The sequence below is a fragment of the Parasteatoda tepidariorum genome, chromosome 8, assembly GCF_982258835.1.
Source record: "Parasteatoda tepidariorum strain Cologne lab strain chromosome 8, Ptep-v5.0, whole genome shotgun sequence".
In the NCBI taxonomy this organism is placed as follows: Eukaryota; Metazoa; Arthropoda; class Arachnida; order Araneae; family Theridiidae; genus Parasteatoda; species Parasteatoda tepidariorum.
Window position 1 is genome coordinate 19226105 of NC_141762.1, and position 13369 is coordinate 19239473.

Below are 13369 nucleotides of genomic sequence, written 5' to 3' on the forward strand. Positions count from 1 at the left end.
AATAAAAAATAGCATTTAATATTCAGTTTATTAGTAAAATATTAATTCATAATTAATATTTAAAAGCGATAATCATTATTCTTAAATAAGCTCGTTCAAGTGCAATGTTATTAATGTTTTTAATTGTGATTGCTTCCTCTTGTTTTATATTTTATTCAAACATTTTATCAATGTACTTTGCATATTAATGCATTATTTGCTAGTTAAAAATTACTTAACTTGTGACAATAGTTAATATTTTATTTACGAGTATTTTGCATTTTTTATATTTGAGTAGTTGAATTTCGCAAACTGCATAACTTTCATTAAATATTAAAGGAATAATTAACAGTATAATTTACCTTAAATATTATTTAAATTATAAAATACGAAAATATGTTTTTATACTACAATGCTGACCCAATTTTATATTGAAATAATTTATATATAAACTTTTACGTCAAAACTTAATATTAAGCTTCATATTTAAATAATTTATAAATAAACTTTTACATTAAAACTTAATATTAAATTTTATATTTAAATTACTAAACGCTTATAAATTTTATTCATTACAAAAAGCTGTTTATTTGAAAGCTCAATTGCGAGAGTGTGATAAAATACAAAAAACATATTAATGAAATGGTAATAAATAAAGAGTTGTATCACATTGTCTAGTTAACTAATAATTTAGAGGGTTAGTTTAGTTTTAACTATAACTTCAGTTGTGATAATTATTTCAGTAACCTAATCTTAATATTAAAAAGAATTATTAAAAAGAATGTATTTGTTCATTAACTAAAATCATTTTATTAATGGTGGTGTAATAAATTTCAGAATTTTTTTAGAAAAGATAACAAAGTACAAGTTGAAAATTAACTTGTTTGCTCAAAGGTAAATCAAATGTCACGCTATTGAGAATTTATCTCTCTGTACTATAAAATCGTAAGAATCACAACCGCCACTGTTCTTGGCTGTTTAACTTCGCGGCGCAAAACTATAAGTCTCAGAAGCTTTAAATTACGAAGGGACGTAGAACAATGTACAGGGAACGGGCTGAGTTATTAAAACTCGATATTCGACGGTTAATTTCAGAATAATAAGCTGAACATGCAAATAAAAAATTTCATGAGGAGCGATCTGCAGATATGCAACTAGAGAGATGAAATTTGAATAACTGACTGGGTCATTTTTTATTTGTGAAGTTAACGTGAGAACTTAACTATTTATCCATTCTTGTCGGAAATTTTTTTAAATCTATTTTTCTGAAAATCTCAGGGGGCGCAAAAACTGAGTTTGTCTCTGGGTGATGTAATCCTGAGCAACGCTTATGGCAAAAAATTCTTATATTCTATTATGAAGTAATATAATTAACTTCACATGATGGCTCAGGGGATAGAGAGTTCGCCTTCCGATGAGGTGAGCCGGGTTCGAATCCCAGCGATGGCTCGTCGATGCGAATTCTGCATCCGGCTTCTACCGACCATAGTACCAGCGTAAAATATATTCAGTGGCATCCGGATGAAGTAGAGTCCCCTTTGCCATCAGGCTAACCGTGGGAGGTTTTCGTAGTTTTCCTCTCTATGTAACTCAAACGCAGGTTAGTCCCAACAGAAAAGTGCTCAGCGAGGGCATATTTCTCCAAATACTTGATCCAGGAGTTCCCTTGTCTTCTGGATTGGTTCAAAATTACAAGGATACGGAGTTGAACATTAGCAGTCGTAAACCTAAAAAATTGAGTCGGTTATTCAATGATGGTCATTAAATAAAATAAAATTGACTTCACTCTTGAAACTATTTATTACTGAACTGCAAATGACAAAAATAATAGATGAAAAAAATGTAAATAAATTTAGTTACATGTTTAGAAATCAAATGTTGTAATGAATTTGTAGATAAAAATAAACCCAAAAATTATAAATTTAAATTTTCCCCCAAGGTTAACTTTTACAGTATATGAATGCACAACTTGTAGCTGAAGTTTATACTAACGTGACAGTTTGTGGTTGGAATTTTAAAAATTGAATTTTTTATTTACCTATCATTTTTATTTCGGAAATTTTCTTTTAGTTTTTTTATAGCTATTTTATTTCTACAAATTCGTCAAAAATTACTCTCCCCTCCAAACAAAGAATATCTCCTCCTTTAGAACAATGAACAGACTGTCATAAACAAAATTTGTAAAACTTAATAGTTAGATATTTATTTTATACTAGCTCCTTCAAAAAGGCTGAACTAGATCAGTAACTTTGCTGCAGAGAACTGCAAAAAAATATTTTATGTTCCTTTTCTTCTTTCTTTTAGGTCAAAAAGTCTTGAGGTATCTGACCACATAATTTAGGACAAAATTTTCAAAATTGAGTTTATTATAATTTTAGAATTCCTGTAGTTGTAGCGTTCTAAAAACACTTTACTTTAGTTGGTACTCCATTTATTTACAAAGTTATAGCAGTTTTTGTGCAATGTGATAGCACTCAGTTTTTCAGTTTTCAAAATCAGCTTTTTTTTCACATTTTACAGCACTTTAAACACAATATCTCATACTGTTTTTAAAATAATTGTCTATAATTTTTGTAAGTGTTTATGATTATAGCACACATGTTTTGAACTACAGACAAAGAAAAAAAAATAGAATTTCATTTTTTTATTGCATATTTTTTCGCAAACACAAAAGTTTACTTTTTTCTTAACTACATTGATTTCTAATTCAAAAGTATAAGCATTTGCTTTTAAGATAACAGTTCAAAACATAGTTAATATCCTTCTAAATAAAATACTCAAAGGATTTTTTATTTTGGTCGATAGAATTTTTTTACAGTGTTTAGCGTATATGAAAAAAAAACCTTTTTTTAACCTAAAACGGGCCACTTAAAAAAAATGTTTTTTGGCTGGTTTTATACGTTCTTATCTTACACATAATAAAACATATAAGCTTGTTTTTTGAAATTTTATTTTAATATTTTTTTTAAAAAAAAGTTGTTGAAACTAGTCAGATACCTCAAGTCTGCTTTTAGCCTGCGGGTCATACGATGTACTGACTTAGTTCAAAATCTAAGGCTCTATTTTATGGTAAAGTCATATTAAAACAAGTTTTTTCTATTCAAATATAATGCAAAAATTTCGCTGTCTTTTTGAAATAAATGAAAATTTTTAGTTAAAATAACAATCAAATGCTGGTAAAAAAAAATCTTCTTTATACGGCATCTTCTAACATCGTGTACCTTTTATTCCTTTTCTTTTGAATATTTCATTACAGTGAATTTTCAATCTAAATATAAGCCAGAATCTCGTGAGGCAATTATTGCCGCATGGGTTTCCAGGAAAAATAATATTGAAAATAGCTGTGAGGAGATTAAGCTGTGTATACGAGGAAAAGTTCTTTTATGTGTTTTCTTAAGAGGAACTTTCGACTTATTTCCAGGATAAGGATTTTAATTCGAAATCCTCATGTCATGGTTTAGCTTTAACCTTATTTTGGGTATTTATCTTTTAAAATTGCACTTTTGGAGATTTTTGTTTAAAACAAAGTGTAATGTAGTGGCGTAATTACCGTAATTAGTTAACGAAAAAAATAATGTTTTGCTTCATCATTGTTACAGAATATTTTTTAAGTGAAAAACACGCAAAAAACAAGTGAAAAACACAGTGAAAAACTTCTCACGGAAAACAGACAGAAGCAACTTGAATAAAGCACAAATGAAAATGCATGTTGTTGTTTCTAATATCAATTGCCAATATCAGCAAGCCTGCTTGGTGAAATTAAGCGAGTTTAAGGCAGGTAGAGGGCGTGTTTCTTGTTTTTCAGAGGCGCAAAGAATACAATTTCAGCCACACACACACGCCACAGCCCTTTTATAGAGTGGACCCATTCATATATCCATTCATTTGTCCATGGATCGCAATTTTGACCTGAACCAGAGAACGATAATTCTCCAATTCAGTACCCCCATCAGAGGTATAATTTGTTATGGGAACATGGAGGACTTTGTTACTACAGGGGAAACCTTCGGCCGGCGAGGATCGAACTCAAGACCTCTTGGACATGGACCCAATTTCCCTACCAAACAGGCTATCCCGGCCTATGAAAGTACATAAATTCGCATATTGATATTTACTTTCATGTATTTCTCTTATACTTTCAATTGTGTTACATTCACGTCTTTGCTTTAGTCTACATAAGTTGTTCCCAAATGGTGTTCAGTGGAACCCAAGGGTTCCTTGAAAGAGTAAGAGGGGTTCCGCAGTTAGTACTTATGACCAGTGATGAGTTTTGAAACTTCTGATTATATCAGGTTGAGTAAAAAGTTTTCCGCCAAAGGGAAATACCTCCGTGCTAGCAGCAGCCATTGCCGTGGAGGTTAACTTTTTTTGAAACGGGCTTTTGTATTTTAAAGCAGAAAGTTGGAACTACACAACTGTGTAATTTGTTTGTCAAAACTTTATCATCTTGTGCACCGAAAAATTTCTTAAAATGGAGCTATCACGTTAACAGATCAGACCCATTATGTACTATGAGTTCCGAAATAAACTAAGTGTAACTGAATGCCACAAGAAAATGTGTGAAAGTTTAGGTTTCAATACTGTTTCTTATGAGGATACAGTAAAAGTTTGGTTTCGAAAGTTTAATACTGGGAATTTCAACATTGAAGATGAACCACGTTCTGGCCGCCCTATTGAGGTTGATTGTGACCAGTTAAAGCAAATTATTGTTCAAGACAGAAATTTTCAACACGAACTATTGCGTTAGAGCTTGACATTTTCCAAAAAACAATAGCAAATACTCTCAAACGCATAAATCTAACAGTTAAGTGACTCGCGAATTGACTGCTGAAGACAAGAGCAAGAGAAAAGCGGCCTGTTTGGTTCTGCTCAGAGATCAAAGAAAAGAGGACGTTCTGGACAGAATTGTGACCTGTGATGAAAAATGGGTATACTACAACAATAATAGCCGTAGAGGAGGGTGGTCAGCATCCGGGGAATCCGCAAGTTCTGTTGCAAGACGAACGCTAACTAACAAGAAGGTCCTTCTCCGTATCTGGTGGGATTGTCGTGGAATTATCTACAAGGAGTACCTTAAAAGCGGGTAGGCTATCAACAGTACAATATACAGCAATATGCTAATCAAAGTTAGCGATGCGATTCGCGAAAAACGAGAAAACGAGCTCAGAAGGAAGGTGATTCTCTTTCATCAAGATAACGCTTGGTCACATGTTAGTGCAATGACCGACATGACGCTCCACACGTTAAAGTGGGATTTGATGCAACATCCACCATACAGCACAGACATGACGCCTTCGGATTACCATCTGTTTTCAAATCTGCAGCTGCATCTTGATGGCACAATCTTCCGTTCAAATGACGAGGTCATAAATGAGGTCGATTGCTTTCTCTACTCGCGCACCCCCCAGTTCTTCGCAGAAGGGAATGAAAAGTTGCCAAAACGTTGGCAGACTATTGTTGATTTGAATGGAGATAACTATTCTCATTAGCTTTGCTGATTTTGCATGTGTTTGTCATTTTTCAGGATTTTTTTTTTTTTGGCGGAAAACTTTTTACTCAACCCGATATTTATATCCAACCAACAATTCATAATTTAATCTTACGATTGCCTTTATGAAATTATTTCAAGTAAAACGCCAATGAAATAGAAATGGAACTTTTTAATGGAAAATATAACATTTCTAATAACAATATATCGAACAAATTAAGAAAAAAAAGCACTTATAAAATATTCCATGGGCATTTTCTATCCTGCTTTTCAAATCAAAATAACTAAATTCTTTAATGAAGAAATATGTTTCCATAAAAACCCTTTTTAAACGTTTATAGTTTAAGTTTTCATTTCGAAGTAAACTATAATTCGCCTTATTTTAATAATTTTCAGGTTATGTGTATACTCTAGAAACAAATTCCTAACTAAACTAAATGTAGAAAAAGGAGTGCAAATTTAACTGTCGGGAATAAAATCTTATTTAAGATTATTAATGATGAAAAATCTTCATTCCCCTAATTAAATATTTTAAATATAGTCTTTTATAGGTTATAACATTCACAATTATTTTAAACGTTATTTATAAAGTTGGGGTTTCGCCGAGAGAGGGTTAATTGTTTAGGGCTCCGTAGCCAGAAAAAAAAAATTGGAAGCGGCTGGTCTACTTAGCACTAAGTATACCCTATCCTTTGTTGGGCAGACATTATTATTAAGAAAAAAAAATTTTTTTGGCATTTATGAGATTTATAGGTTAAAAGAATGTTTACTAATTTATTTAAAAACCAGTGAGCTCATTTAAAATTTTTTGATTTATGTAACTAGGTTAGAATCCATAATGTTGAAATACGACAACTTATAATTATTTTTATGAGTATCGTCGTTTTAAAAGTTCCCGCTGTACAGACATGTTCCCCATGTTTTGTCAGATTTTCGAAAATTATAATATTTTTTTTATAGTCTCTGGTGCTAAACATAATATGTTTACATTTTTATTTTGTTCACTGTTTAAAACAACGATTTTGAATTATTTTGTATACTGTGCGAGTCTAAAAGAGACGGATGGCAAAACATAAAACGGGTGATTGAACGATCTATACGAGCATTAGTCATCGAATAGTCATAGACTAACGATGACTAACATAGACTAATATAACATAATGATGACGAAAAGATGAGTAATGATGACTAAAAGTAACGTCATAGACTATATGATCAGAACAAAAGTAGTGAGAAGTTAAAAGGTAGTTTTCCACACCACTGAGTCGCATGAATTAACACACGAGTAGGGAAAAAAACAACTTTTTATTCAAGGGAATATGATTGATGTGCAAACAGACTGCTCAAAAGAAAAAAGATATAATTGATAAAGAATTGAAGAGAAGAATTTGAAATTAAAGAATAGAAGAAGAGATGCTCGCAGAAATTACTTGCTGTTTTCACAAATGTACGTCACCTCAACTGGCTGAAGATTTTTTGAGTAATTTCTATGAGCATTTCTTCGAGCAATTCTTTATGCATTAATAATATCTTTTTCTTTTGAGCAATTTCTTGGTATGTCATATAATATCTCCGTGATAATCATATTCACGTAAATAAAAAGTATTTCTTCCCGTGAATAAGAATATCTTTCCTCATTCTTTAAATGTGACAGAGAAAAACTATCTTTTAACTTCTCACTGCTCGTGTTCCGATCATATAGTCTATGACGAATATTGCTCGTGGTAGATTCGTTCTATCACCCAGTAAAGTTTTGCCGTTTTGTTGAAGGCTCATGCTGTATATTTGAGCTAGAATTTTATATTTCATATTATATAACAGTCGTTGAGCAGCTTATCCAATTTTTGGGTTTGCGACTACTAATGTTCACCTACGCAGCCTTGTAATTTTGTACCCAATCCAGAAGACAAGGGAACTCTTGGATCAAATCTTGGTTTGGTAAGTTCCATCAAAAAGCCTTCCCGGAAGACTTTTTGATGGAACTTACCTGTATTTGCGTTACATAGAGAGGAAAAACCACAAAACTCCCATGGTTAGCCAGACGGCAGGGGACAGTAAAGCATGATACGGCTACCACTTTTGCGTTGGCACTGTGGTCGGTGCAAGCCGGAGGCGGAATTCGTATCGACCAGCCATCGCTGGGATTCAAACCCGGTTCACTCCACTGAAAGGTGTTTGAAAAAAAACCTTCATTTACATCGATTTTTAACTGCCTTTCATCTTTTAAACGTGTTTGTTTCTTACATTGCAAACTCTCTTATAGTTTGCATTGTAAAATAAAAACCTTTTGAAGTTTAAGAAATACGTTTCTAAATATTCCAGATAAACTATTTTTAGATAGGGGGACTAAAATGTAAACAAATACAATATTGAAAATTCAAACTTGTGAGAGGAATAATGAGATTTTGACCTCAATCTGTTCATAGAATTGTTTCCAGATAGGTCAATAATTTCCATTAGATAACATTACGATACACAGAAAGATATTATTGCCTGCAAGGAAAACAGTAAGATATTTTTTCCACTCAAAATGCTCTTTTGAGCAATTTGAAAACGTGGCTTATCTTTATGGTGGTTATGAATTCAATTATTATTGCTATATTTACATCATATAAAATAAAACTTTAAACGTATAAATAATGTTGAATTAAAAATCGTAATAATCTTATTAAATAAAATCCATCATAGTATCTACACATTTCAGGGATACAAAGTTAAACTTAATGTTATTTTACTATATTTTTACTAACTCGCATTCGCGTTTGTAACAATGGAAGCTTGGAATATAAAATTTCCTCAACTTACCGATTAGCTAGATCACTCAAATCTCTACAAGAGCTTTGTGTTTGATAACAATTGTCAGATAAAAACGAAGTTTCAATCATTTTCTAACCGCTAAAAGCAGAATTTATCGCGATATTATCGCCAAAGCGGACTCCTAGACATGATGTTACGCTTCGGGGGTGGGAGGGAGTAGATGAAATAATAATAATCTGTCACAAGGGGTAGCAAGAAGTGTGACAGCAATTATTTTCGTTAAAATAAAAACATTTAATTCCAGACATGAAAATTAGACAATTTGTCATTAAAATAAGTACGCATGCAATCATTATTATACTCTGATGAAATAAATTAAGAGGTTTTGCATATATTTTATCGAGTTTCATGCAAAGAACTGAATTGAATTTGAAACCACTGCAATCAATAAAAATACAAATCTTGCGAATTTCTTGGTGTCATTTTGCAGCAATAGGTTGAATTCAAATTGTAACAGTAAAAATGAGCAACCACCAACGTTTAGATGATGGAATGAGGTGGTGAATTGTGGAGAGGCTAGAAGCAGGCCGATCTCAGGTCCAGATTTATAGAGATTTCAATTTAACGCTCTTGTGGAACTTATGGAAGCAGCTCCAGGATACCGGATCCATAGAGAGAAAGCCTGAGGTCGCCCAAGAGCCACGAAGGCCAGAGAAGATCGCCATTTGTCCATCATAGCGAGGCGTAACAGAGGGGCTATAGCTTCTCAGCTCTCTCATGACTGGCCGCAGGAACCCGTGTATCAAGGGTGACTGTTTCCAAACGACTTCATGAGAGAGGGTTGTTTGGAAGAAGATCTGCTGTTTGCGTCCCGCTCACTTTTACGAACAGGAGAATTCGTTCAGCATGATGCAGAGAGCATAGAGATTGGAGTATGGATCAATGGGCGATTGATCTCTTCACTGATGCGTCCCGGTTCAGCCTTAACACCGATTCTCGCCGTCCGTTCATATGGAGAGAACCAGGGACCAGCTACCTACCCTTCAATGTCCACGAAATCGACCATTATAGTGGAGCAGGGTTGATGGTTTTGGCTGGCATCATGTTGGATAGCCGCACACCTCCTCATGTCTGAAAGAGGCTGTGTGACAGATGTGAGGTATAGGGATGAGGCCTTAGAGCCCTATGTTTGCTTTTTCACCAGTACACGGCTGATTCTGCAACCTGTGCAAAATGCGGCGGAAATCATCACACCCATGAATGCAATTGCGATGAGTGCTATTGCATTAACTGTTGGCACTCGAACACGTACAAAGGTACCAACTACAACCCTGATCATTCAGCCTTCGTCTCAGACTGTCCGACATACCAATAAATACTACATTCTCTAAGAATGAAATTCATCGACAGCTAGATACATTTACAATATAAATGTTTTCCTACAAAATTTTGATCTTCATGAAACCTTAACTTTAGGAAGAAAAAAAAACTTTCTTCCATAACTTTTTAGACTTTTGAAAAACTTTTAAATTTTCTTTTCTCTTTTTTTATTATTCTTCAAAATTTGACGCAACGAAAATTTAAAAAAAGAAAAAATACGTTTCTTCTTGTCAACAAATACATATGCTGTTTTTTATATCCATTTGCTGTTTGCTGTTCACCTATATGTACTGGTGTACTCACTATTGTTCTTGCTTCATTTGTTGTTTCATTTTTTTATTTATTTTATATTAACTAATGTGATACACATTATTGTCATCTGCATAACGCAATTGTGCTTTGTATTTGTGGTGTAGTTATGAATTTTGTAATTGTTTGCTTATGTGCTGTGTATTGTGCGAGCTAGACTGTCGGCCAGACGTGGACTATACGGTTAAGGGTTTTGCAAACCAAGGTACGTGTCCACGTCTGGAAGAAAAGAAAAAAAAGAAAAGAAAAGAGGTTCAGTTAGACTCTGAGTTCATTTTATGAAATGAATGAAACAAAAATTTGAATAAAAATAAATTAAACATAAATTTTGCATCAAAAAAAAATTATGTTTAATTCATTTATAAAATTTTGAGTCGAATATTCTATAGAAATCTTTCAAGTTTACCTACGGTGTTCAAAACTCTGACTTTTTTTCCAGTTTTTTTTTATCCTTAATCCACTATTTATAACAAGAATTTGTTCCGTGTGTGATTTCTTTGCAACTTTTTTTCTCTTTTTTACTTGGTAAAAAAGGTTTGAAAATAAAGAGATTTTAATATCTTATATAATCATTGCTCATATATTATCACCCCTTGTCAGCAAAAATACACAAATTACAACCCCTAGGTGCTTAAGTTACATTTGAACTATCCTGTCTGTTAAATATTAGCAAAAAGATTGATTTTTAAAATTTGAAACTAGTTTTTACCTGAACTGAATTTAAATCGACTGGAATTCATCAATTCGACTTTCCGAATTCGAAGGTGATTTGTGAAACTTTTTTTTTCTATGAATGTTTGAAATATTGAAGGGACTAAGTTTCGTACTATTAAAGTAAATTCTAAGCTTCATTTAAATAGAATTTCACCTGAACCTAAAAGGAAATATATATACGTGGAGGTGTTAAGTACGCGAAGTATTTGTTAAGTCCTACCAGTCGTAAATTATGTATACTTGTTTTTTTTACCAAATTAGAAAATATTTTTCTTAAGTTAATGTTTAAATTCGTTAAATTAATTGTATTTAATGCAAAAACATGTACCAGAATTTAACACAGAAAATCATAATTTGATAAAATATAATATTTATATTTTTTTAATTTTTTTAAATATTTATATTTCTTTAAAACAATATAAATTTTTTTTGTCTTGAGACAAAATATTATTTCTTTCGAAAACATCTAATTTAATTAATTAATCACTCACTTTTTGCTTATAATTATTTAATACGTTTAACCTGTAACTCTCATAAAAAAATCAGATTCTCTCGATACTTTTCCCGAATTCGAATTTCGCCAAATGGGAAAGATTTAGTCGCCAAGTACTTTCCGAATTCGATCTCCTGCTAGCAGAAGGCAAGGCATTCCGCTACGGCTGGTAAACACGACGGTACCGGCAAAAGGGCTCACGTTTTCCGGGTAGACATTCTAATCGCAGCTGCTATCGAAGTAACTCCTTTTTAACCTCTTTCTTCTTTTGAGGTCGTTTGCATATTTGTGCGTCGAACAAGTAGGAGAGTGAAAGTTACTTTATACAGTAGATTTTCTTCAGAAATATTTTTACTTTATTTTTAACTTGCAGTTTGTGATTTTCGTACAGTATAATTTTCTTATCTTTAACTGACTCACTATCTTACTGATCTTTAAAATATGTGGAGCATTACGTCACGTGGAATTATGCAACGTGCCTGATAAAATTATCTCATTGCGAAGATATTTGTTTACATCGTGACGGAACAGTACCGAAACAAAATTGGAATGTACATCGACTTTGAATACGAATCGAAATCAACGCATTCGCTGGATGAAGATTAAAGAATCTTAATGAAGATTGCTCGCCGCCATGTGAAATGTTACCTCGCGGATGTTGCTCTTGTTGCAATGATGAAAACGAGATGGCGCCACGAGAACATTTTGCAGACGAGAGATCTGCGCGGGATGGAAGAGGAGGATCTTCCTTCGGATGCGCAGATTTCTGCGGATCTAGTCGGGTACGTGGTGATTTAATCTTGAACTTCTCTCTGAAAGTATCCATATGAATATTAATGAAACACAGTTGGGTTCAATGCAAAAAAATCAATGGATATGTATACGAATACTGGTTTAGAATCTTTTCACAAATTAACGATTAAAACACCGAATTTAAAAATAATAAAAATCTGAAATTTAAAAAATTTTCATTTATTTTTGTTTACAATTAATTTATACCTTTAATTCGATCAATTGTGCTGTAATATATTAAATAAAAATATGATTTAAGGCTAGTAAAAAAAACTTTATAAACTGTTAAATTTCCAATTATTAAAATGCTACGTAGTTAAAAATGAAAAATAGTATCATCATGATTGAATAGTTTCTTTTTCACATTTTAAATTTGCAAAAATAGAAGCGAGCATACTATATTTAGTATTTAAAATTTAAATAAAAATCAATAAAAAAAAGGGTGTCAAGTTTCTGCATTAAAGAATCCCATGCTTATATGCAATTTACAAACTATAATGTAGTGTTAGGATTTTATTAGTGCAAATAAATATTTTGTGTTAAGCATTTTAAGTTGAAATCATATAAAACGTCTGAAAAATGTTAAATAATTTTATTTAATTTTTTGTTACAGTTCCTCCTCTTTGGCGACAATTTTCTTCTCAGAGAAATCGATGTTTAAATAGTTTTCAAACTGAATTAAATGTAAAAAACGATAAATACATATTTTTATTTCCTATTTACGGAAGAGTTTCCTAAAATTACCAAAAGGTAAATTTTAGAAACTGATAATAAAATTCGTATTTTAAAATATGCTTGAAATAATGGAAGCCTTTTTTTAATTTTATTTAATCGATATTAATTACTTTTAAAGAAAAGTTTAAAATTCATTATCTAACATCTAGAAAGAAAAAAATATTTCAAAGAGAATAGTATTTCTCATTTTGTATTGTATTTTACACTCCTAACACGTCTTCTTCATTGGGTAATATAGGAAAAAACCAGTTTGTTATGCAAGAAAATAAGAAGATCGAAAATCAAGTTCATTCAGTAATCGAAGGATCGAAATATTCTTAACTTTAAAATATATTATTAGTCGTTTTCTTAAAAAAAATGACTATCATTTTTTCTGTACTCTACTTAAGACTTAGCTTATTGCCCATACAAGATGCAAGCAATGTAGCTTACCTATCTTATTTGTAATAGTTTACCTATTTTATTTGTAATAGGTTACCTATTTTATTCGCAGAGACAATTTTGAGTTATTCTAGACAATGCAAAATAAAAGACGCACAATTATTACAATAAGTATTATAAATTTTGTTACTGTGATAGTTCTACGTAATTTATTTTTATTATGAGGTAATTTAAATTTATGATAATGTTGTGCTGGGTTAAAACTCATGATTGCCAAGCTGTGCAATCATTAAATACTATTCTACTTAAAAACTCGAATTTGTTAAATTTTAATTTTTCAA

General features: G+C 31.8%; 1 protein-coding gene across 4 annotated transcripts in view; it reads left to right on the top strand.

The window, feature by feature from the left end:
• The window catches only part of LOC107451338 (uncharacterized), a 140221-nt gene that overhangs the window by 6626 nt on the left and 120226 nt on the right, over positions 1 to 13369 (top strand). The window contains exon 1 of one of the 4 annotated variants that reach the window (XM_043051975.3): positions 11236 to 11902. The exons of 2 other annotated variants lie outside the window; for them this stretch is intronic. In XM_043051975.3, the coding sequence (XP_042907909.2) occupies positions 11762 to 11902 (141 nt within the window). In that variant the 5' untranslated portion in view covers positions 11236 to 11761. Of the gene's footprint in view, positions 1 to 11235; positions 11903 to 13369 lie in introns of those variants that run through there. One more of the 4 variants, XM_043051976.3, reaches the window with a different exon arrangement.